This window comes from Coregonus lavaretus, assembly GCF_964263955.1.
Source record: "Coregonus lavaretus genome assembly, chromosome: 7".
In the NCBI taxonomy this organism is placed as follows: Eukaryota; Metazoa; Chordata; class Actinopteri; order Salmoniformes; family Salmonidae; genus Coregonus; species Coregonus lavaretus.
In genome coordinates this window covers 41,599,008-41,625,665 of record NC_139994.1, presented here as the reverse complement: position 1 = coordinate 41,625,665, position 26,658 = coordinate 41,599,008, and the positions used below count along the sequence as shown (strand labels likewise).

Here is a 26,658-nt window from a genome sequence, read left to right as displayed (position 1 = left end):
TCTCTTTTCATCCAATTTCAAATATAGCTTCAGATTTCTGTGTCCGGTGCTACCCCTCTTATAATGGTAGAAACCTCATATGGAAGCTTCAACGTTGACATGTAACAACATCCTGTCTATCCATAGGGTAAGAATATATATGCTTTATCACCACAAACCCTCCAAATATCTCTAAAATTCCCCATAGTCACATTGTCAGGCAAAAGCTAATCTTTTAACCATCAAAGTCCTGCTGTTCTTACTACCTGGTACATAAAAAGTAACATATTTCTCATTACTACCCTTAAGGTCATGCATACCCAAAGTTATCATATAACATCACAATCTGATATTCCCATAAACATACCCCTTACATCATATGTTTTATTAGAACAAAAACAACTTTTAGCCCTCAATGGTTACACCTCAAATGCTTCAGGGTTTGCTGTTACCTGATTTTCCTTCCCATCTAACAAATGCACACAAGTTAATTCACTTAACCTAATAACACCTAACCCTAGGCTTAAACAAATGTTTTGACAATGACATTATTTTATCTGTTACTGACTGTTGCTGATACCACAGTCATGACAACGCATAAGATTGACACATACTTGATAGAGGTCGAGCGACCGTCTCTAACATGTTTGTTGCTGGAATTCTCAACAGACATGGACCCTCAAGATTCCTCACTGATCTTCCAGAATGAGTTAACCGCTGGAACCAAAGATTCCTACCTGCCATCTATCTCTAATCTTCACAACAGAAGAATCAAACCACTCCCTTTAGTTTCTCTCTTCCCTAACGAGCGGTACTGATCAGATACCTCTCCTTGTCTGTCATTAAAATCAAAGACCTCATCCTGTACCTCCATGATGAATCTATATTCTCTCTACTACTATCTGTTCTCCTATTTTAACATAAACCCTTGAGTCCTTCTTGCTACCCCTTTAATTTCAGAAAAGTTGTTGTTGGTGTCATACTTCCTACATTTGCTATTGCCATCGTATCATTAATCCCTTCCAAAGTTACCATTAAAGTAGTTGATTTAATTGCTGTATCAACCTTAATTACTTCTAGTGCGAAAGTTCCCGTTATCCTCTGTGTATTATCTACTGTTGGAGTGGCTACTGTAATCTACTCCTCCTGAACTCCCTCAATGACTGTGGAGGCTACAACAGACCTCAACTCTTCCATTATAAGCGTTACTTTATGAATTACATAGCCTTTTAACCAATAATTCTTAACCGGAACAAATTTTAATGCTTGCACTAGATAAGTACACATATACTCTCCCTGACCTTTCTCTGTAACATTACGCCAAATAAGTGAACAGTCACTCCTAACCTCTTCCACTTCATATCGTTGTACAAACTATCCCTCCTTTGACTAGGGGACACCGCTTCTACATCTGGTCCTGATAACAATACTTATTCTCCATAATTATCTCTCCATATGGGAGGAACGTCCCCATCCTAACCCTAATAAGTATTTTTTCCCCTAAAATTGGTGATGGAGCTATTGGTTCCCTTATAATCAAATGCGATATATTTATGGCTTTAATAACTATCAATGTTGAAAGAGTTAAATTGCTTCTCACTGTTGTTTTAATAGACTGAAGTGTTAATGTCCTTAGTTACTTCTAGTTTCCCCAAAGAAAAGTTGTCTTTGCTTGTACTTCCATCTATCACCACTAGTGTCACTTTTTCCCAACTCTCAGTCCTATCTCTAATCCCTGACTTTCAAACTTTTGATTATAAAAAATACACCTATAATTACCTTGATCTCCCTGCTGGGAACTGTAACTATAGATACTCAATCACCCTCAATCTTCTCTTATCATTCAGCAACACATACTTTCTCAATGCATCTGCTCCTAACAGATCTAAACTCCTACCATATCTTCCCACTAAACTTTAAAATGTCCTTCACTACTGTTCTCTCTCTCTTACTACTAACTTTGAAACTTAGCTTACTGTCTTAGAGTTCCTTCAACCTAGTTCTCCTAACTTATTTTAATCTAATCTTTTCCTCCTAACCTTTAAAAACCTTTTCCACTGATTTATTCACAAAATCCCTTTACCACCAAATTTTTAGAATATGTGATTGGGAAAGTCCCCACCTGCTTCTGACTTTTTTTACACACAGACTTGGCAAACGACTAAACACCTTTTAGCCTAGCCTGAAATCTCTTGGTGTAAGAATGTAACCCAGAATAACAGTCACCCCTTTTAACTTTTTTCAGACAGATTGTCTAATAGGCAGTCTAACAGATTATCATCCTTCCTATGATATTATCTTTTTAAGCCAATATGATTCCCAAAAACCCTACTTTTTAAAATCTTCTACCAGACAGTCGTCTAGTGTACATCCTATTGTACAGTTCAATTTAAACAATGCATCTCTTCCCAACAATGCAATAGGTATATGCTCTAATATTAGTATCTTAAGAGTAATTAACTGTTTTACTACCTCAAATCCCTATCCTAATTAGTTAATTTTACATAGTGAGATGTTTAACCTCTTTAGGCTGAACACAGATACGTTTTTCCACTATTCACCATCACTTCTAATGGTCGGTTGTTTTTACTTCAATTGTTGGATATTTTGTCTTCTTCTCTAATCGGTGCTATCAGCTGGCACCCCCCTCGTATCTTCTAGGCACTCTAGAATCTTTAGGGTTCACCTGGAGAACAGGTGATCTTGAATTGCCCCTGTATCTTCCTTAAAAATGTTCTCTGTTTTTCCTCCTGACTTGTTGCACTCACAGGTAAAGTACCCAAACTGTCCATAATTATAACAGTCTTCTGAAAGTTGCTGGAAGTGTAGCTGAAATCTTCCTCCTCCTTCTAAGCCTTCTCGTCCTCTTCCTCTCCAATTCTGTGTCTGTCCAGAAACTGGCTGTGGATATGGAACATTTGGTACCCCCCTTGGCTAGTACAATTGCATTTGATATTGTTCAGTTGAAGCTGTAACAGTGATTGTTGATTTGGTTCACTCTGATTCTTCATAACCAAAACTTATTTTCTCCTTCTCCAATTCTTGGGATCCTTTTCTCAGCAGTTTCTCCTCTTCTGTATCTTCAGCTGTGTTACTTCTTCTAAACTATTTGCTTTATCCAGGCATGATAAACATCGGTATATATCTCTATTTCTTCTTTGCTAGTCATTGTAGGATAAAATCCTCTTGAACATAAAGCACCTTTAATCTCCAAATCTTCATCGCTTTCTTCATCTTTGCTTTCATCAGAGATCAAATCTCGTGTATCCTTCTTCCTTCAACTTCCATCAGAGATCAAATCTCTAGTATCCTTCTTCTTTCCTCTCTTGCCAACTTCCTTCTGATCACAGAGTCATATCCACCCATGACCTCTTCTCAATCACTCATCTTCATCATCCTCATCCTCTTTAAGTTCCATCCTCCTTAACCTCCCTCTTTTCTTCCAGACATCACATTTTCTTCCTTCTGGAGTTTTGATTCATCTTCATCGTCGTTTCTGCTTGTCCTCTATCTATTATTCATCTTCATCTCTAATGCAACAATCACCCTCCTGGATGATCCCTGGAAACTGAGGATAAACATCCCTAAGCTCTCCTTCCCTTCTCATAAGGTGGGTGTCATTTTGCTGAATCCGTATGTGAGAAAGGTGTACTAACTTCTGCCATTAGTTTTTCTAACCCTACTTTAGTTAAAGGATTACTATTTTTTCCCCTATATCAACCCTTCTATATTCCTTTATCGTGAATTATTTTATTTTAGACTATATAGCTTATGGCTTCCCCCCTTAAATTATTTAAATTAATCAATTAAAAGTCATGAATAATTAAAACCAATTTTTATTCCTATATCCTATGTCACCAATTTATCAATTAATGTTGGCTATCTTACCACAACCCATCAAATGCAAGTAAATGTAAATTAGTCAACTTCAAAGCAATCCCAAAAACAAAGCCTGTAACCCCTTGCTCTATAACCCCTAATTATCTTAAATTTACAGAATAATGTCAGTCCTCGATTCCCAACACAACTCCAATCAAACCCCAGTGATGCACAGAGCCTCCAAAATGCAATTTTTAATGAAATAGTATTTGCCAAGCCTATGTGAAATGGTCATAACATCAAATATTTTGTAAGGGATGATTTTGTGAACTAGCCTGATATCTGATCCTCTGCCTCTTCACACCTTGTCACGTGACGCACGTCAGTCACACGTTAGCCCCTCCTCTCTCCTGTCGTATCGTCCTATTGCTCCTCTCATATGACAGAAGAACAGAGACACAGAATAACATTTTAGTAGTTAATGCAATCACTGAGTTATTTCAAGCATATTCAATATTCCTTCGTTCATATTCGCTCTAAGACTTAATTTAATTCATTACGTATTTTATTTTAATCCGTCATTTAACTCAGGACTAAATAGATCGCTCAAAAACATTTTTATTTTATTTTAATCCGTCATTTAATTTAATTCATTATACTTCGCCAACATATATTTAATGTATAAATTCACTACATCTCAACAAATAGTTTCATGTTCAAACCCCAGCCACTTTACACTATAAGATTCGTGTTAAAATCTCTCCTCTTTGTTCCCACGTCTGTGTCTCCCTGTCTCCCCCTGCAGTGTAACAGATGTGTTGTTTAGTAAAATCCCACGCATGCGCGATACATTCAAAAATACTTTTTCATTCTTAGACCTCTCCCCAACCCAAATAGACGGTTTAACAGTCCGGCTGTAACTCCCGTTTCCCCCTCATAGTCAAACAACATTTAACGGCACTCACAAAACATAGAACCGAAATTCCACATACAAACATAATTTAAGAGGCTTTATTACCATCGCAGTGGACCTCTACGGTCACATGTTAGCATGCAGCATATTAGCATTTAGCCTTAGCATTTAGCCTTAGCCTGTATGCACCCTGTAGCATAAAAACAATGTACCCGACATTGCGTCTTTAATTACGTTTTCATTTGTCCTAAATTTAGGCTGCCGTGAGTATGGATATTTATATGAGCGGTCCCCCCCACGCAAATATCCCGTCGGACAGAGGATGGGCAAGCAACCCCCAAATAAATCTTCAACCAAACCCCAGTCTAAGACTGACCTGAAACCCATAACGCGTTCCCAGGATTTTATGGCCCACCATGCGGTCGCCCCGTTTGTCACGAGGGCTTATCAAATCCTGCAATGTCCTAACTTGTATACATATCTTGGCCCCGATTGTTCTTGACTTACTATTCAAGCAACACATCTCTATAAACAATCCATAAACTCTACCCACTTTTGCGCTGTTTTTAAAATTTTATAATGATTAGCCAGACCCCCCAGTCATCAGCAAAAACGCCACCCGAGGCACAGTCGTAATGGTACATTCCTCCAGTGTACAATCACATAGCATCCAAAACTAACAATCTCCAAAGCTGTGAGGAAAACTCACCCTTTTCTGGCACTTCAGACCGAAGTTAGCTTGGCGGCTACGAATGAGCAAAGGAGGATTGCAGACCAGCCCCACGTTGGGCGCCATTTGTCGTATCGAGTGAGTGGTGGCAATTATTGCTGATAAACAAAGGAGTCCGCTCATACTGAATCCTTGATCATAAGTTTATTCAGATCACAAACTTCAGCATAAGTGACAGGTGACATGACACCCGGAGAGCGACGCCTCAGAATGGCTGCTCTGCCTCTCTTCTTCGTTTACCCCTATTTATAAACAATGCAAAAAGATGGGCTCCCTCTTCTGGCCAATCACCAGCCTCTCCTGTCTACAACCCACTTCCTGTCTGTTGTATGTGGCGTTACACTAAAACATTCCCTCTTGATACTAACATAAACAACATTCCATTTCTTCATGAAAAACATTTAACAAAGACATAATCTTCATATATGATACTGCCTTGGCAGATTGCTATTGTAAAGTGTAAAGCTCACACTCAAGGACATGATGTTGATTCACAAGGCAATGCCAGAGCTGATGCAGCTTTTAAGACAGCTGCTCTGGCAAACCCTAGGGGGATGTGCCTACAGACAGTTTCTGTTCCTTTTCCTGACCTAATTTCTGTGAATGATGTGGCTCCCTTACAAGACGCTACTGATAATGAAGTGAAATTGTTGGGTTACCTTGGACGCATGTATCACGGGCGGCAGGTAGCTTAGTGGTTAAGAGCGTTGTGCCAGTAACCGAAAGGTCGCTGGTTCTAATCCCCGAGCCGACTAGGTGAAAAATCTGTTGATGTGCCCTTAAGCAAGGCACTTAACCCTAATTGCTCCTGTAAGTCGCTCTGGATAAGAGCGTCTGCTAAATGACGTAGATGTAGATGTATCCCGGTGTGTCGCATGTGTCCAAAGGGGTAATGATCACCGCACAAATATGTGCCCAATGTCTAATTTGTCAAGAACACAACTCAGGAAAGCAAGTACCGACCTCTTTGTCTAGCCTACCTGTCCCCTGGGGCCCTTTTGTAAATATGCAAATTATTCACATGCCTGCCTGTAAAATGAAAATATATATGTTGGTAATGGTTGACAGTTACTCCAAATGGATTGAAGCCTTCCCCACATCAAATGAGTAAGCCAAGACTGTGGCTAAGTGCCTGTTACAAGACATTGTTCCACGATTCGGTGTACCACAAAGTTTAGATAGCAATAGGGGGACACATTTCACCTCAAAGATAATGAAAGAACTGTGTGACATGATGCAAGTTAAGAGCAATTTACATGCACCATTTCACCCGGAAAGTTCTGGACTTGTAGAACGCTATAATGGTGTTCTGAAAGGCTCTGTCCAAATTAGGTACTGATGGCTCGTCCCATGAGGACCCCTGCGTCACAACCAGCTGCAGTCCCTGATCTCCATCTGTGGATGACACTATGATGAAGTACTGTATAGCTCTGACTAACTATATTCGAGCTGTTCACTCACAGGTCTCTGCTGCCCAAACTCCCCCAGACAACCGTCCTCATCACGATCTCCAGCCTGGAGATTCGGTAATGATCAGGAGGCACGATAGAGGTAAAGAACCTTTGAAACCAAGGTGGAAAGGACCACATTAGATAGCCCTCACCACCCCAACGGCGGTGAAGTGCTTGGGGAAAGACATCTGAATATGTACAGTGCCTTCGGAAAGTATTCAGACCCCTTGACTTTTTCTGCATTTTGTTACGTTGCAGCCTTATTCTAAAATGGATTAAATAAAAAAATGTCCTCTGCAATCTACACACAATAACCCATAATGACAAAGTGAAAAAAGGTTTTTAGAAATTTTAGCAAATGCATTAAAAATAAAAAACTGAAATACCTTATTTACATACGTTTTCAGACCCTTTGATATGAGACTGGAAATTGACCACAGGTGCATCCTGTTTCCATTGATCATCCTTGAGATGTTTCTACAACTAGATTGGAGTCCATCTGTGGTAAATTCTATTGATTGTACATGATTTGGAAAGGCACACACCTGTCTATATAAGGTCCCACAGTTAACATTGCATGTCAGAGCAAAAACCAAGCCATGACGTCGAAGGAATTGTCCGAGACAGGATTGTGTTGAGGCACAGATCTGGGGAAGGGTACCAAAAAATGTCTGCAGTATTGAAGGTCCCCAAGAACACAGTGGCCTCCATCATTCTTAAATGGAAGAAGTTTGGAACCACCAAGACTCTTCCTAGAGCTGGCCCCCCGGCCAAACTGAGCAATCGGGGGAGAAGGGCCTTGGTCAGGGAGGTGACCAAGAACCCGATGGTCACTGAGACGGGAGAACCTTCCAGAAGGACAACCATCTCTGAAGCACTCCACCAATCAGGCCTTTATGGTAGAAAGCCAGACGGAAGCCACTCCTCAGTAAAAGGCACATGACAGCCCGCTTGTAGTTTGCCAAAAGGCACCTAAAGACTATCAGACCATGAGATGAGAACCTAGATTCTCTGGTCTGACGAAACCAAGATTGAACTCTTTGGCCTGAATGCCAAGTGACACGTCTGGAGGAAACCTAGCACCATCTCTACAGTGGTGGCAGCATCATGGTGGTGGCAGCATCATGCTGTGGGGATGTTTTTCAGTGGCAGGGAGACTAGTCAGGATCGAGGCAAAGATGAACGGAGCAAAGTACAGAGAGATCAATGATGAAGTCCTGAGCTCTCTGGAGTAGGTTCTCAGACTGGGGTGAAGGTTCACCTTCCAACAGGACAACGACCCTAAGCACACAGCCAAGACAAAGCAGGAGTGGCTTCGGGACAAGTCTCTGAATGTCCTTGAGTGGCCCAGCCAGAGCCCGGACTTGAACCCGTTCGAGCATCTCTGGAGAGAACTGAAAATAGCTGTGCAGTCACGCTCCGCATCCAACCTGACAGAGCTTGAGAGGATCTGCAGAGAAGAATGGGAGAAACTCCCCAAATACAGATGTGCCAAGCTTGTAGCGTCATACCCAAGAAGACTCAAGGCTGTAATCGCTGCGAAAGGTGCTTCAACAAAGTACTGAGTAAACGGTCTAAATACTTATGTAAATGTAATATTTACTTCTTTTTTTTGGTGTGCAAAAATGTCTTAAAAACATGTTTTCGCTTTGTCATTATGGAGCATTGTGTGTAGATTGATGAGGAAAAAAAACAATTTAATAAATGTTTGAATAAAGATGTAACATAATAAAATGTGGAAAAAGTCAAGGGGACTGAATACTTTCCGAATGTACTGTAGCTTGGACTAAAAACAAACAAAAGAGAACTATTGTAAAATATACTGTGTCCATGTAATGTATATAATATGTATAAGTTGCAAGTAGAAGCCTATGTGTTGTTGTCAATTAGTTTACTCCAATTAGGGGAGGGGTGGTAGATTTAGGGGAAAATATTAAAGAAGGAAAATATATTTAAGCAATAACGTCCGAGGGGGTGTGGTATATGGCCAATATACCACGGCTAAAGGCTGTTCTTAAGCACGACGCAACGCGGAGTGCCTGGATACAGCCCTTAGCCGTGGTATATTGGCCACATACCACAAACCCCTGAGGTGCCTTATTGTGATTATAAACTGGTTACCAATGTAACTAGAGCAGTAAAGATATATGTTTTGTTATATCCGTGGTATACGGTCTGATATACAACGACTGTCAGCCAATCAGCATTCAGGGCTCAAACCACCCAGTTTATAATAAAAAAAATATATATTTTATATATACACTAACAGTCAAAAGTTTGGACACACCTACTCATTCAAGGGTTTATCTTTATTTTTTACTATTATTTACATTGTAGAATAATAGTGAAGACATCAAAACTATGAAATAACACATACGGAATCATGTAGTAACCAAAAAAGTGTTAAACAAATCAACATTATTTTATATTTGAGATTCTTCAAATAGCCACATTTTGCCTTGATGACTGCTTTGCACACGCTTGGCATTCTCTCAACCAGCTTCATGAAGTAGTCACCTGGAATGCATTTCAATTAACAGGTGTGCTTTCTTAAAAGTTAATTTGTGGAATTTCTTTCCTTCTTAATGCGTTTGAGCCAATCAGTTGTGTTATGTCAAGGTAGGGGAATGTATACAGAAGATAGCCCTATTTGGTGAAAGACAAAGTCCATATTATGGCAAGAACAGCTCAAATAAGCAAAGAGAAATGACAGTCCATCATTACTTTAAGACATGAAGGTCAGTCAATACGGAAAATGTCAAGAACTTTGAAAGTTTCTTCAAGTGCAGTCGCAAAAACCATCAAGCGCCACAGGAATGGAAGACCCAGAGTTACCCGTGCTGCAGAGGATAAGTTCATTAGAGTTACCAGCCTCAGAAATTGCAGCCCAAATAAAAGCTTCACAGAGTTCAAGTCACAGACACATCTCAACATCAACTGTTCAGAGTGGACTGTGTGAATCAGGCCTTCATGGTCAAATTGCTGCAAAGAAACCACTACTAAAGGACACTACTAATAAGAAGAGACCTGCTTGGGCCAAGAAACACGAGCAGTGGACATTTGTCCTTTGGTCTGGAGTCCAAATGTGAGATTTCTGGTTCCAACCGCCGTGTCTTTGTGAGATGCGGTATGGGTGAACGGATGATCTCCGCATGTGTAGTTCCCACCGTAAAGCATGGAGGAGGAGGTGTTATGGTGTGGGGGTGCTTTGCTGGTGACACTGTCTGTGATTTATTTACACTTAACCAGCATGGATACCAGAGCATTCTGCAGCGATACGCCATCCCATCTGGTTTGGGCTTAGTGGGACTATCATTAGTTTTTCAACAGGACAATGACCCAACACAACTCCAGGCTGTGTAAGGGCTATTTTACCAAGGAGAGTGATGGAGTGCTGCATCAGATGACCTGGCCTCCAGTCGGACCTCAGAGTGAAGGAACAGCAGCCAACAAGTGCTCAGCATATGTGAGAACTCCTTCAAGACTGTTGGAAAAGCATTCCAGGTGAAGCTGGTTGAGAGAATGCCAAGAGTGTGCAAAGCTGTCATCAAGGCAAAGGGTGGCTATTTGAAGAATCTGTTTAACACTTTTTGGGTTACTACATGATTCCATATGTGTTATTTCATAGTTTTGATGTCTTCACTATTATTCTACAATAAAGAAAATAGTAAAAATAAAGAAAAACTCTTGAATGAGTAGGTGTTCAAAACTTTTGACCGGTAGTGTATGTGTGTGTGTATATATATATATATATATATATATATATATATATATATATATATATATATATATATATATATATATATATATATTCACTTTGTCATTATGGGGTATTGTGTGTAGATGGGTGACAAAAAAATATATATATTTAATCAATTTTGAAATCAGGCTGTAACACAAAAATGTGGAATAAGTCAAGGAGTATGAATACTTTGTGAAGGAACTGTAGATGTAAAAAATAAAATACAATAAACATTTCTTAAAGAGATAACCTCATGACATGATGGAAGACAAACAGACACTAAAAAGGCACAAGGAAAGGAGGGGAAAATATTTTAATAGTGTCGACACAAAAAATATTTTCATAAAATGTTACATTTTAAAACATTGGTATTACTGCAGTAATTTGTAAACACGTAAACTTCTTTCTACACAGTAACATGATAGTTTAACCCTCACGCACCCTGAATGAACAGTTAGGCCGGGGTTCAATCCGAAACCGCGTTGTAGCACACTTTACATTTAAAGGCAATTTCCCATTGAGCCAACCTCTGCAGCGTTTACCGTGAATGCGATCTCTTGCAACATTGCCTTTAAAAGGATTGAATCCCGGCTATCTACATCTAACAACAGACCTCATTACAAAACAACCATTGGCCGCCGAAGCAAGCATAGTGAGACAAAGACAAAGGCTGTCCCAATGGCACCCTATTCCCTATATAGTGCACTACTTTTGACCATAGTGCACTAAATAGGGAATAGGGTGTCATTTGGGACAGAGACAGTGATACAAAGGACAATGAATAGTAAGTGGTGCTGTTCTAGAAAAGTAGTCACACAGATAGGAGACAAATGGTTAGGAAGAGATCGAGAGAAGAAATCTGACTGTCCAAGTACAGTGAAATACCTTTCTTGATTGCTCTTTTCCCACAATGCAGTAATCAATATCAGTAGTACTATAAAAAAAAAGTCGAAGTAGAACAAAAACACACAAGAAAGTAAGAAAGCTATGTACAGAGTCAGTTCCAGGGTCAGTGCCAAATCCCTTGAATGCGATCTCTGCAAACGCGGGGATATTACCTTTAAAAGCTGCATTGTCTACAAGCGGGATCGGATTGAATCCCCAGCCCAAGTCTCCTCAATAGAAAATAACATTCTTGGTTTCTAGTGAAGGCATGCAGAGGTTGCCTCAGGTATAAAACGTTTGACGGATGTATTGTTGTTCTTGTGCTTCTAGAAGATAGAAAGAAAAAGACGTGGTGAATGATGCTATATACAGTAGTGTGGGTTTGATGCTATATGTATATGTCCTACGCTGAGTGGGATTTATCAGTGTGTGTGTGTGTGTCTGTCTGTGTCTGTGTGTGCAAGCCATCTGATGCACATATTGGTTTTGTGTCCATCTCCATCATCCATATAACTCTCAGCCTTGCGTGTGTTCATCTGTGTTCGTATTTGTGTGTGTTCGTATGTGTGTTCTTGTGAATGTTTGCCTTCTGTCTTTTCATGTCTTTTCATGTGTTTTCGTGTGTGTGTGTGTGGGTGTGTGTGTGCGCGCAGACAGCACTGTGTCATCCATAACCCTGTATCACCTGTGTGTGATTAAGCTTACAGTAGTTATGTTGTTCTATTGTTCCTTTTGTACTACACAGTGTTTATTAGTGCGCATATTAATATGTGTGTGTATAGGAATATATTTGTGTGTTTTTGCGCATGCGCTGTGTGTGTGCGTGCATGCATGGGTGTGTATATAAAATATTAGGGGTGTAACGGTGGCGGTACAGGGACCTCGGTTCGCACTGTGAACCCGAATTAATACACTATTTTGTATTAAAAATAAATAAATAGGCTATGCCTACGCTGCGATGTATGCCTCGAGTAAACCTGTACTGAAAAAACATTTCAGGCTATTCCCTTAAAACAACTACAGCCTATGCGCACGTTGTAATCACATTTCAGATCTTAATTGGTGCATTTCAAAACTGTCCTTTTGTGAGGCTCAGCAGGGAACTAGTTGTGTACAATGGCGAGTGGTGGGGTCGATCAACCAGGAGGAAGCGCCATCATCGTTTATCTCTAGTTTGGGAAACGTTTTGGCTCCCCAGTAGATTACAACGGCGATGGACAGAAAGTTGTGGATAAAACGTTAACAGTATGTCGCCACTGCTCAAAGAGAATAGCCTATGCAGCTGCCAACACCTCAAACATGTTGACACATTCACAACGAAATCACCCCAGTATTCCTACCACTGGAGCAAGACTGGCAACACAAGGAAACAACACAACATCATCTCCCCTCTGCATTCAAGCATCCCTTCACAGCTGATATGACCGGGCCAAAGAAATTACAAGAGCGATAGGCGTTTATAGCGTGGATATGCACCCATTCTCGTGGTTGAGAATAGGGGGTATCAGCACCTTGTGAAAGTGCTTGCGCCACGTTACTAACTTCCCTCTCGCACCCATTTCAGCAAACAGGTAGAACCTGCTGTATATAATATCAGCAAGCCAAAGTCGAAGTTGTCAATGAATTGGCCAATTCACCCTGTGTTGTGCTTACTAGAGATGAATGGATCTCCAGGGCTACAGAGCTACTTAACAGTGACAGCCCATCACATTACCTCGGAGTGGGAGATGAGAAGTGCCCCCTTTATGAGAGTCACACAAGTGCACATCTTTTTCTCTTTGTAAGAAAAACATTATAGCTTAGGCCTATACAATGTCTGAGCCATGTTTACACATTGATTTCACACGCATTTTGCACTTTATTTTAATGTTGTTTTGATGAGTAATTGTGTGTTTTCACAATCAGGAATACCAACACCTTGTATTTTCTTAAATAAAAATAAAGTAACTACAGTAGGCTAACTGTTGGCATTTAATTTTCCCGCTGTACCGTAACCGAACTGTGACCCCAAAACTGCAATATATACACCGAACCGTGGGTTTGGTGAACCATTACACCCCTTGTGTGTACATTTCAATGTGTGTGTGAGCGTGTGCGCATGTGTGTGTGTTCAGAGCAGCCTGCCCAGTACCACTCCCTCTCTGTGTCGTGCCTCTCCTCTGATGATCTCCAGGAAGCCTAGTTTAGTCAGGAAGTCCAGCCTCATACGATCTGTAGGCTGCACCTCACAGAACACACCCTGAGAACCTGCAACACACACACACACCACACGTGCACACACACACACACAGAGAGACAAAGAGAGTGAATTAGATGATTGTTGATAGAAATATGAGAGCGAGCAGAGAAGATAAACTAGAACACGAGTCAAACTCATTCCACGGAGGAAAAACCAAAAACCTGCATACTCCGCCATCCGTGGAATGAGTATGACACCCCTGAACTAGAACAACCAGAAAGACAAAGGCTGCCTCCCAAATGGCACCCTATTCCCTACATAGTGCACTACTTTTAACCAGGGTGCTTATATTTGTCCTGTTTCACACAGTGTGTAACCTGTACAAGTGTGCGGTGTCTCGGAGAGTGGGGTCAAGGCCAGGAATCAGCCATTATTGACGCTGACCCTGGAGCATTTAGGGTTAAGTGCCTTGCTCAAGGGCAGGTCGACAGATTTTTCACCTAGTCTGCTCTGGGATTCAAACTAGCAACCTTTCGGTTACTGGCCCAACGCTCTAACCGCTAGTGTTTGTTTTATTATCTTTGACATAGAAGTGGAGGCTTTCTCCTTGAGGAAACCTACTGGAGAAATACTAAAAGAGCACATTTCCATAACTTGTAGGTAGGTAGGTAGGACTGGGGTCAATGCAGATAGTCCGGGTAGCTATTTGGTTAACTATTTAACTAAATATTTAGCAGTCTTTGACATGAAAAAGTCCCTCTTTGACATGAAAATGAACTTAATCCCCCAAAAACATTTCCACTGCATTTCAGCCCTGCCAAAAAAAGGACCAGCTGACATTGTTAGTGATTCTCTCATTAACACAGGTGAGAGTGTTGACGAGGACAAGGCTGGAGATCACTCGGTCATGCTGATTGAGTTAGAATAACAGACTGGAAGCTTTAAAAGGAGGGTGGTGCTTGAAATCATTGTTCTTCCTCTGTTAACCATGGTTACCTGCAAGGAAACACGTACCATCATCATTGCTTTGCACAAAAAGGGCTTCACAGGCAAGGATATTGCTGCTAGTAAGATTGCACCTAAATCAACCATTTATCGGATCATCAAGAACTTCAAGGAGAGAGGTTCAATTGTTGTGAAGAAGGCTTCAGGGCGCCCACAAAGTCCAGCAAGCTCCAGGACCGTCTCCTAAAGTTGATTCAGCTGCAGGATCGGGGCACCACCAGTGCAGAGCTTGCTCAGGAATGGCAGCAGGCAGGTGTGAGTGCATCTGCACGCACAGTGAGGCGAAGACTTTTGGAGGACGGCCTGGTGTCAAGAAGGGCAGTGAGGAAGCCACTTCTCTCCAGGAAAAACATCAGGGACAGTCCTGTGTCATGCCAACAGTAAAGCATCCTGAGACCATTCATGTGTGGGGTTGCTTCTCAGACAAGGGAGTGGGCTCACTCACAATACTTGTGTCATTCTCAACTTTTGACCACGACTGTACAGTACCAGTCAAAGGTTTGGACACACCTACTCATTGAAGGGTTTTTCTTTATTTTTTACATTGTAGAATAATAGTTCAGACATCAAAACTATGAAATAACACATATGGAATCATGTAGTAATAAAAAAAAGTGTTAAACAAATCTTAATATATTTTATATTTAAGATTCTTCAAATAGCCACCCTTTGCCTTGATACAGAATATAGCCCTATTTGGTAAAAGAGCAAGTCCATATTATGGCAAGAACAGCTCAAATAAGCAAAGAGAAACGACATTCCATCATTACTTTAAGACATGAAGGTCAGTCAATACAGAACATTTCAAGAACTTTTAAAGTTTCTTCAAGTGCAGTCACAAAAACCATCAAGCGCTATGATGAAATTGGCTCTCATGAGGACCTCCACAGGAATGGAAGACCCAGAGTTACCTCTGCTGCAGAGGATAAGTTCATTAGAGTAACCAGCCTCAGAAATTTAACTAATCAAACAGAGTTCAAGTCAAAGACACATCTCAAAATCAACAGCTATTTTCAGGTCTCTCCAGAGATGTTTGATTAGGTTCAAGTCCGGGCTCTGGCTGGGCCACTCAAGGACATTCATAGACTTGTCCCGAAGCCCTCCTGCATTGTCTTGGCTGTGTGCTTAGGGTCATTGTCCTGTTGCAAGGTGAACCTTAGCCCCAGTCTGAGGTCCTGAGCGCTCTGGAGCAGGTTTTCATCAAGGATCTCACTGTCCTTTGCTCCGTTCAGCAACTGGCTAGCCAGCAGTTCGTTCGTCTGTCCCTCGAGGATGATGACAAATCCGGTGAACCACAAAATTAAGAGAATAGTGAGTGAAAAGGAGCTGGCTACACTCATACTGTCCCTAACTAATAAACAAAAATCTGATTGAACAACAAACTTCAGTGTCTCAACACTCTTAGTGAACTCTATTGTTGTTCCCCAAGATCACCTCAGCCCAATCTGATCGTACCCCGCCAATATCCTTGGCACCACACCATACATGATGCGAACAGTTCCAGAATGCAGACATGAGCATTGCCACACAATAAACTAAACCCAGTCTTTACAGGGGGTTACACATGCACTACCGTTCAAAAGTTTGGGGTCACTTAGAAATGTCCTTGTTATCGAAAGAAAAGCAAATTTTTTGTCCATTAAAATAACATTGAATTGATCAGAAATACACTGTAGACATTGTTAATGTTGTAAATGGCTATTGTAGAGGGAAACTGCTAATTTTTTATGGAATATCTACATAGGCATACAGAGGCCCATTATCAGCAACCATCAGTCCTGTGTTCCAATGGCACGTTGTGTTTGCTAATCCAAGTTTATCATTTTAAAATGATAATTCATCATTAGAAAACCCTTTTGCAATTATGTTAGCACAGCTGAAAACTGTTGTGCTGATTAAAGAAGCAATAAAACTGGCCTTCTTGAGACTAGTTGAGTATCTGGAGCATCAGCAATTGTGGGTTCGATTACAGGCTCAAAATGGCCAGAAACAAATAACTTTCTTCTGAAACTCATCAGTCTATTCTTGTTCTGAGAAATGAAGGCTATTCCATGCGAGAAATTACCAAGAAACGCTGTGTACTACTCCCTTCACAGAACAGCGCAAACTGTCTCTAACCAGAATAGAAAGAGGAGTGGGAGGCCCCGGTGCACAACTGAGCAAGAGGACAAATACATTAGAGTGTCTAGTTTGAGAAATAGACGCCTCACAGGTCTTCAACTGGCAGCTTCATTAAATAGTACCCGCAAAACACCAGTCTCAACGTCAACAGTGAAGAGGCGACTCCGGGATGCAACAGGACAATGACCCAAAGCACAGCTCCAACCTATGCAATAACTATTTAGTGAAGAAGCAGTCAGCTGGTATTCTGTCTATAATGGAGTGGCCAGCACAGTCACCGGATCTCAACCTTATTGAGCTGTTGTGGGAGCAGCTTGACCGTATGGTATGTAAGAAGTGCCCATCAAGCCAATCCAACTTGTGGGAGGTGCTTCAGGAAGCATGGGGTGAAATTACATTTACATTTACGTCATTTAGCAGACGCTCTTATCCAGAGCGACTTACAAATAGATCTCTTCAGATTACCTCAACAAATTGACAACTAGAATGCCAAAGTTCTGCAAGGCTGTAATTGCTGCAAATGGAGGATTCTTTGACGAAAGCAAAGTTTGAAGGACACAATTATTATTTCAATTAAAAATCATTATTTCTAACCTTGTCAATGACTGCATTTCCTATTCATTTTGCTATATTTCCTATTCAAACTCATTTCATGTATGTTTTTATGGAAAACAAGGACATTTCAAGTGACCCCAAACTTTTGAACGGTAGTATACATATCTGTTTCACCGTTTAGAAATGAAAGCACTTTATGTATCTATTCCCTCCATTTGAAAGTGTCATGAGTATTTGGACAAATTCACTTATATCTGTATTAAAGTAGTCAAAAGTTTAGTATTTGGTCCCATATTCCTAGCATGCAATGAGTACATCAAGCTTGTGACTCTACATCTTGTTGGATGCATTTTCAGTTTGTTTTGGTTGTGTTTCAGATTATGTTGTGCCCTTTTATTGTAAATAAGAATAGAATATGTTTCTGAACACTTCTACATTAATGTGGATGCTACCATGATTACGTATAATCATGAATGAATCGTGTATAATGACGAGTGAGAAAGTTACAGAAGCAGAAAGATCACACTCCCAAGACATGCTAACCTCTCACCATTATCAATCACAGGGGAGGTTAGCATTTTTGGGGGGTATACTATTTATCTATGTGATGAAGTTGAATCAACGTGGAAAACTAATTGGATTTGCAAAATGTCATCAACGTAAGGGCATTTGATCTTTTTTTCACCCAACTTTTAAACCATATCCAATGAAATAGTGAAATGTTTTGTTGATTTCAAGTTGAATTCACATTAGTTGACAACTCAAACAAATGTAAATCAAAACTAGACGTTGAATTTACGTCTGTGCCCAGTGGGAAGCTTGATGTAGTCATTGAGTGCTAGGAATATGGGACCAAATACAACACTTTTGACTACTTTAATACACATTTATACCACAGCATTGTTGAATACTTGTTTCTGATTGGCTAGAAGGGCATTCTAGAATGGACATTAAAACCAGATAACGGGACAGTTGGAAAAGATATCGGGACACCTTGCAATCATGATCCAATATGCGCCTACTCATGCAGACTGTACTTGCTACAAAGTTACAATGAGGAAAAACGTAGCTAGCTAGCATTGATTTGTTTTTGAGCGTCTGATGACCTAAGATGGTGAGTGATGAACATGAATTTCTCTGGTCCCTACTGTTGCAGTCATGACGCAAGTGGGGCTTTGCTGTCAAATGTTTCTAGTTTGTAGTTTGACCAGCTGTTTTCAGCAACTGGTATTTTTTTATTTGGCAGTCATATTGGCAGGTTTGCTAGCAACAAACTATTTAGCTAGCTTCTAGCCTAGTGTTTGATATGCAATGCGATCTCCTCGTAATGAACAGTGTCGAGTGTCCTGACGAGAAGGCAAACTTTTCTAGCTAAGCCAGGCAAAATCGAGCATCAGCTCATTGTTATGGATGTATCCAAATGAATGTCAACAGAAAACCGCTTAAACAAACTCAAATGCAGCTACTTCGCTGTAATTCTGGCTGCAGAGGTGACTGTGTTAGCCGTAGCTAGTTGGCTAGCTAGGAAGCAAGGGTCAAGAACGTAACATATAGAATGAAAAACCATAAATATCAACGACTGGGTCGCTTCTCTAGCAACCAAAAGATGAGAAAGTATCAATTCTCTTATTAAAATGAAAATATCAACACAAAATGTTTATTTCTACCCGTAAATGTGTGCTTTAGTGTTGTTTTCTTTGTCAACTGTGGTATAAGCGGGACAAACACCTCCCTAATGCACATTACCTTGGAAAAATGTACTCCGCAAAGGGACTCGGCTTCGCCTCGTGCCGCTGTGTCGTCCATTATTTCCAAGGTAATGTACAGAACGTTGGCGTTTATCCCTTACATAAGTGAATTTGAACTGATGACACCTTCAAATGGGGGGACTAGATACATAAAGTGCTTTCATTTCTAAAATATAAAAAGGTGCTAATATGAAATGATCTCAAATCCAAAATGCTGGAGTATAGAGCCAAATTAAAAGTTTTAGCTTCACTGTCCAAATAAATACGTAGGGGAGTGTATAACCAATAAATCATTTGATCAATCCTTGTAACTTTTTATACCTGGGCCTAAACCATCGAGGACAGACAGTTGTCCTCAAAAGGCAAAGTCTGCACGCACCACGCACACACACCGTTGGCTTTGAGTGAAGTGAATAGAGCTGTCAGCAGGCAGCGGTTCACACTGACGTCCACTTACACACACACACACACACACACACACACACCCCACTCACTCACCCCATCCACACACACTCACCATTGGCTTTAAGTGCAGTGAGTAGTGAGGTTAGCAGGCAGCGGGTCACACTGACATCCATCAGGTCAGGCAAAGCGTCCAGACGGAGCTGGGAGGGAAAGTGGTAGAGAAGAGAGTCTGGGTATTCCCCCTGGTCCCCCTCTATCTGCTGCAACACCTCCTACAGGACAGGAGGGGAACTGGAGTTAGATAATACATAGGAAAGAGGGATGGGGAGAGGAATGGGGAGAGGGGTGGAGAGCAGGATGGAGAGAGTGAGGGATGGGGGAGAGAATGAGTGTGTGTGTGTACGTATGTGTTCTTACCTGCATGTGTGTGTGTGTGTTTGTTTGTTCTAACCTGTGAGTTGGCGTGTCCGGTGCGAGGTGGGTATTTATCTCTCATGGCGGGCATCCAGCAGGCCTGGCAGCGCTTGGCGAAGGAACGAACATCTACGATGCCCAACACACACCCACACACACCCAGCTCATCCTCCAGCACCATGCTGTACTCAGGACACAGAGCAAGGCAGGGCCCCAGACACCTGCAGGGACAAACACACACACACACACATATAAATACACAGGCACACAAACACACATACTGTTGATCATTTGTCCTCAAGCTCGCATGCTCAGAGACACATACCCTTTTCACACTATGCTGCCAACCTGAACCATGCGTAACAAAGCCAGCTCAGTACAGCTTTGTTCGACTCAGTGTGAAAAGTCCTTTGTAGGCCTATACAGTTTACAGAGCATAGGAACAGACACACACACACACACACCTGTCTCCAATGAGGTCAGGATGTGCTGGGCTGGAATCAGGGCTCCCCTGGGTTCCCTGTTGAAGCTGGCGCACCATACGATACAGCTCCACCTAGGGGACAGGAGGTATAATACAATACAATAATATATAACATCTATAATGTATACACACAGAAAGTCACCATACAATACAGTCAGTCAGCTGACAGAACAACGTGTGTGTGTGTGTGTGTGTGTGAAAATGTCCTTTCACCTTGTCCTTGTTGTGGTAGGGTCGTATGTTGTACAGTCGTGAGGTGGGGAAGAGAGGAGGAGGGTGGCTGAACAGTTCACTGTTACTGCCTATAGGGAGAAGCATCTGTAGGACAGAGAGAACATTTCAAACAAGCTGGTGAAAGTAAGCATGGAAAATACACAATAAATGGAAAATGTATTATAAATGAATACGTTTTCTTATACATGCGCTTACATTAAACAACATAATACACACAGACACACACACACACACACACACGCACAAACACACACACTGTCCTACCTGCACCTCTCCGGACACTCCCCCTTTGAACACCCATGGTTCTGACTCCACCCCCAGTAACTCCGCCCCCGTGGTCGTCCCGCACCCTATCAGAGACGAGAACCCACCTGTCAATCACACAGCATTTAAGGAAGACCATGCTCAATTCCATAACGACCCAATGAGGGGTCAGGGTTGAAGGATCAGGGGTCAGAGACAGTGGAGGGGTCAGGGGTTGGGGTTGAGGGATCAGGGTTGAGGGGTCAGGGGTCGTCTCTACTCACAGTGGAAGCAGTTCCTCCAGGAACCCAACGGAGAGCTGTCACTCAACACACGCCCATCTTAGACAGAAAGAGAGAGGGGGGAGGACAGATAAAGGGAGAGGGGGAGAGAAAGAGAGTGGAATATATCTTACACAGTGTATGCTTTATCCAAGTTGAAATGTTTCTTCTCTCCTCAGCCCCTCTCTCTTGCTCTCCTTTTCCCTCCCTCCCTCCTCCCCCACTCTCTCTACTCACCGAGCCAGCAGATGAAGGCCTTGGCCACCAGTGCGGTGTTTCTGAGGTCCCATACGTAAGGGTAAAGGTCATACAGCACGGCCCTGCTCACTCCACTCACCACACTACTGTGCAGCACAGCAATCTCCTCACACACACCTAGGAACCCGGCCGCTCGGCCACGCCACTCCTCCGCCTGCAACACACACACACACACACACACACACACACAAGCATGAAGGCGCACACACGCGGGCGCACACACATGTTCACACACACACACAAACACATTACCTCGTAATTACCTCGTACCCTTGCATATCAACGCGGTACTGGTATACCGTGTTTATAGCTATGTTATCGTTACTCATTGTGTATTTATTCCAAGTGTTATTATCTTTCTATTATTTTCTATTTTTCTCTCTGCATTGTTGGGAAGGCCCCGTCAGTAAGCATTTCACTGTTAGTCTACGATGCATGTTGTTTCCGATGCATGTGACAAATACAATTACATTTTTTGACACACACATACATAGAGTTGAGATACAGTCACATATACAGTACATAGGCACACACAAACACACACACACACACACACACAGACCTTCTGCTGCGGTCCCTTCTTGTCGTTAGCGCTGACCAGGTGGCAGTGTGCTTTGAGCCAGGTGAGGTCCTGTAACAGTCTCTGGGCTGACGGGCCGTGCTCATGGGGAAGGTAGTGGAGACCTACCAGCAGCCGGATCTGGGACTCGCTTAAAGGAGCCTTCCCACCACACAGCACCCTGCCCTGGGCCTCCCTGGGGACTCCCCCTGGACCCCCTGGCTGGCCTGGCCCTTGTCGGAACTGGTTGTTGTGGAGCTTCTTCTCTCTCTCCTCTCCATCTCCTCCCTCTCTCCTCCCCCCTTCCTCCCCCCTCCTCACCCCTTCCTCCCCTTCCTCTCCCTCAGGGCTGGAGGTGGGAGGGCTGTCCCCCTGCGGGGGTTCTCTAGGGGGTTTGGGGCGACCTTCTCTGGTGGTGGTGGTGGGATGACAGTTTGCACTCTCTAGGGTCCCCGACTTTTGACCCGAAGACCTCTGGTCTGCCTGTCTGCTCTGGCGACCTGTGGAGAAATAGAACCAAAATATAGAACCAAAATGAGTAGAATTCTAGAATTTGAATGAGAAGAATTCTAGAATTTGAATGAGAAGAATTCTTGAATTAGAATGAGAAGAATTCTAGAATTAGAATGAGATTATTGAATTAGAATGATTAAAATGATAGATATAGAATGGATACAGATCTGAATCCACATCAACATCTGGATGAACAGTTGAGATCAAGCTTCTGTTTCTTTTGAGTACCTGACACACACACTCACACACACACTACCTGGCTGCAGTGGTTGGCTGAGCTCGTCCATCCAGTCGTGTAGTGCAGTAGACAGCGCCATCTCTGGACAGTACTGGTACTCCTCTGCACACAACATAATACATGTACACACACCATGGTTAGGAACACACAAACCATTGTGAAGAATACACATTCACTTACACACACACCATTGTTAGGAACTTGCACACACACACACACACACCATGGTGAGAAATACACATTCACTCACTCACACACACAAAACACACTCAACAACAAACACACGCACACATGGTTTGTTAAAGTTTATGTGACGCAAAAGTAGTTCAGTCAGACCTTGAGTTAAATGTGTACATGAGGGTAGAGGAAGTTCAGGAGTAAAAACAAACAAAATATAATTATTGTAAAATTGACTATGTCCATAAAATGTACACTACCGTTCAAAAGTTTGGGGTCACTTAGAAATGTCCTTGTTCTCGAAAGAAAAGCAATTTATTTGTCCATTAAAATAACATCAAATTGATCAGAAATACAGTGTAGACATTGTTAATGTTGTAAATGGCTATTGTAGCTGGAAACGGCTCATTTTTTATGGAATATCTACATAGACGTACAGAGGCCCATTAGCAGCAACCATCAGTCCTGTGTTCCAATGGCACGTTGTGTTTGCTAATCCAAGTTTATCATTTTAAAAGGCTAATTGATCATTAGAAAACCCTTTTGCAATTATGTTAGCACAGCTGAAAAATGTTATGCTGATTAAAGAAGCAATAAAACTGGCCTTCTTGAGACTAGTTGAGTATCTGAGTATTCTTGTTCTGAGAAATGAAGGCTATTCCATGCGAGAAATTACCAAGAAACTGAAGATCTCGTACAACGCTGTGTACTACTCCCTTCACAGAACAGCGCAAACTGGCTCTAACCAGAATAGAAAGAGGAGTGGGAGGCCCCGGTGCACAACTGAGCAAGAGGACAAATACATTAGTGTCTAGTTTGAGAACAGACGCTTCCCAGGTCCTCAACTGGCAGCTTCATTAAATAGTACCCGCAAAACACCAGACTGGTGTTTTCAGCTGTGCTAACATAATTGCAAAATGGTTTTCTAATGATCAATTAGCCTTTTAAAATGATAAACTTGGATAAGCAAACACAACGTGCCATTGGAACACAGGACTGATGGTTGCTGATAATGGGCCTCTGTACGCCTATGTAGATATTCCATTAAAAATGAGCCGTTTCCCTCTACAATAGACATTTACATTTATCTGATCTACCCCCCCCCCCCCCCCCCCAAAAAAAGTGTACATCATGATGTCATATTCAAATATAATGAGCCAGTCAGATCATGTATCACACTGGCCTGACCCCTAACATCCTATCGTAACCCTGGTGATAGCGGTTACCCTCCATGTAACTGTGGCGATAGTGCTTACATTACCCTCCATGTAACCGTGGCGATTGTGGTTACCCTCCATGTAACCGTGGTGATAGTGATTACCCCTGGGAGTGTGGAGGCACTGAGTGTTCTGATTCTCAGTCCACTCACACGCTCCAGTCCTCTCTTTATCTCTCTCACTCCCTCAATTCTCTCTTTATCCGTTCTCTTTCTCCTTCACTGCCCATCGCTCTTCCATCCTTCCTTTCTGACATCACTCACTTTGTGTCTTCTTTTCTTCTCCCCTCACTTGTCTTTCTTTTTGAGCTTATGCTTTTGCGCTTACTTTTTCTCTTTCCTCTCTTGAATGTCTCCCTCTTTCCTTCCCTCTTCCTTCTCCTCACACTCTCTCTCCCTAATCACTCTATGATGTTGACACCGTGGATAACACCAGTCTAAGGGTCTGCTGCTCTGATAGTGTCAGTGGACCCAGTCTGTGTGTGTGTGTCAGTAGACCCGGTAATAACATGATCATTAGTGGTTGGATAACACCAGGAACATTACATTATCACATTAAGTCCCAAATTGCACCCTATTCCCTACATAGTGCACTACTTTTTGCCATGGCCCATAGGGCTCTAGTGAACTATGTAGGGAATAGGGTGCCATTTGGGAGGTAACTTGCTCTACTCTTCCCTACTTTCTCCTCTCATCCCATCATCTCTCTTTTATTTTCTTCTCATCTACTCTCTCTCTGTATCTCTACCTCTTTTTCTCTAACACTGTCGCTTATCTGTCCAAATATATTTAGTTGACATAAACCTTCCTCCTCTCTCCCCTCTATCCTTCCTCCCTGCCTCCTCCCTCCCTCACCCACTATCCATCCCTCTCCCTTCTCTCTCCCCCCTCCCTCCCTCCACTATCCATCCCTCTCCCCCCTCCCTCTCACCCCTTTTCTCACCCTTCTTCTCCTCCCTCCCAGTGCGGTACCAGGTCCCCAGCGTGTGCAGGGGTATGTAGTTGGCCTCGAACTCGCAGTTGGGGTTGAGCAGCAGGCCCCGGAGGTGGGTGGCAAGCTGGGGGTAGCGACCCTTGAAGGGACCCAGGAAGAGACGTCTGGAATCATAATCACAATAAGAATCAACCTTATTCTCCAAGCACATTTGCATGTACCAGGAATTTGACACGGTGAAATGGTGCTGACAACACCTTACAACAAACAAAATATACAGACAAAATATAAGATCTTATATTATCTTCTTATCGCATTTGATCTTATCTTACCTGGAGTCGTAGTCATTTGCGTGCAGGTTGTCCCACACCAGTGGGGGGCGCTGTAGGACAGACTGTACTTCAGACAGACCCTCTACACTCAGCTCTCTCGAGATCACCTTACTGCCTGGAGCGGAGAGAAGCAAAATGGCATATATTATATATATTATTACAATATATATTACATATATAGCCAGGTCCATCATTATTGGCACCCTTGATAAAGATGAGCAAAAAATATGATAAAATCAATTACACAAATACTGAGCTATATTGTATGCCCAAACAAATTGGGAAATTGCATTATTTTATACTAATATCACTGCTTCAGAGAAAGAGATTTAAACAATAAAAAGTAATAATATTGACACCCGAGTTTTCAATACCTCACCTTGCGAGGATAATGGCGCTGAGCATGTTTTATGAGATTGGAGAACACATTGTGAGGGATCTAAGAGGTCAGCAACACTGAGAAATCTTACTGCTGATAGGTACTTAGCACAGTAGGAGGCCGTTCCATCTCTTGCTAGAACAAAATACGTACTGTGCTGGGTACCAACCTGGTACCGACGAACCTGCAGTTTCTACTTGTAGAATCGCAATGCTCGTCAGTGGCCGATAAATTGACTTTGAGCCTATCAGAGAGCAAAAACCTCCACATGAGAGAGCCGACAGGAGTGACAACAAAAAGGGAAAAAAAAAAGAGTGCACCTTTCCCAGTGTAATCCACCCCATCATCAGAAGGATAGGTAGCTAATGAACTCCCCTGGAGTATAGATATACTGTAGAACAGCTAAGGTAATGAAGCAGAGCCAGACGGAATACTTGCCAAGCGCAGGGATGAGAGCGCATCATTGCACCTAATTGAGTGGTTTTGCACACACGCAACCCATTATTTGCCCTTATGATTCAGAAGCATATGAAAACATTGAAACTGGAAATAAGTTTCTCTCAGTAATATATTCAAACAACAAAGAAAATCTTTGTATTTCAAGCCCAGATTGAAGTAGAATTCATTTAACTCTGATCAATCCATGATAAGGACATGCACTTGAATCTGCAAGGAAGATCCGAGGGAACTAATGAATAAATTGAGGGAACACATTTTTATATTGAGGGAATTATTAATTTTTTTAAACAGAGGGAACAGATGAAAAAAAACAGAGGGAATGGATTAGCCTGGCCTGTTTTTTTTTTCTCTCACTGAATGGGCTCCGTAGAATTGTTCTTACTAAAACAATAAAGCTGCATAATA

General features: G+C 42.0%; 1 protein-coding gene across 1 annotated transcript in view; it reads right to left on the bottom strand.

Annotated features, from left to right (window-relative positions):
* Positions 1 to 10,928: 10,928 nt before the first annotated feature.
* Positions 10,929 to 26,658, bottom strand: part of LOC311132974 (protein O-GlcNAcase) — a 47,111-nt gene continuing 31,381 nt past the window's right edge. The window contains exons 7-18 of the mRNA XM_084166376.1: positions 25,416 to 25,530; positions 25,093 to 25,247; positions 22,775 to 22,858; positions 22,009 to 22,505; positions 21,426 to 21,600; positions 21,192 to 21,248; positions 20,929 to 21,014; positions 20,644 to 20,748; positions 20,411 to 20,502; positions 19,984 to 20,167; positions 19,645 to 19,804; positions 10,929 to 13,766 (exon numbers count right to left, since the gene is read on the bottom strand). Of these exons, the coding sequence (XP_084022502.1) occupies positions 13,630 to 13,766; positions 19,645 to 19,804; positions 19,984 to 20,167; positions 20,411 to 20,502; positions 20,644 to 20,748; positions 20,929 to 21,014; positions 21,192 to 21,248; positions 21,426 to 21,600; positions 22,009 to 22,505; positions 22,775 to 22,858; positions 25,093 to 25,247; positions 25,416 to 25,530 (1,847 nt within the window). The 3' untranslated portion in view covers positions 10,929 to 13,629. The remainder of the gene's footprint in view (positions 13,767 to 19,644; positions 19,805 to 19,983; positions 20,168 to 20,410; positions 20,503 to 20,643; positions 20,749 to 20,928; positions 21,015 to 21,191; positions 21,249 to 21,425; positions 21,601 to 22,008; positions 22,506 to 22,774; positions 22,859 to 25,092; positions 25,248 to 25,415; positions 25,531 to 26,658) is intronic.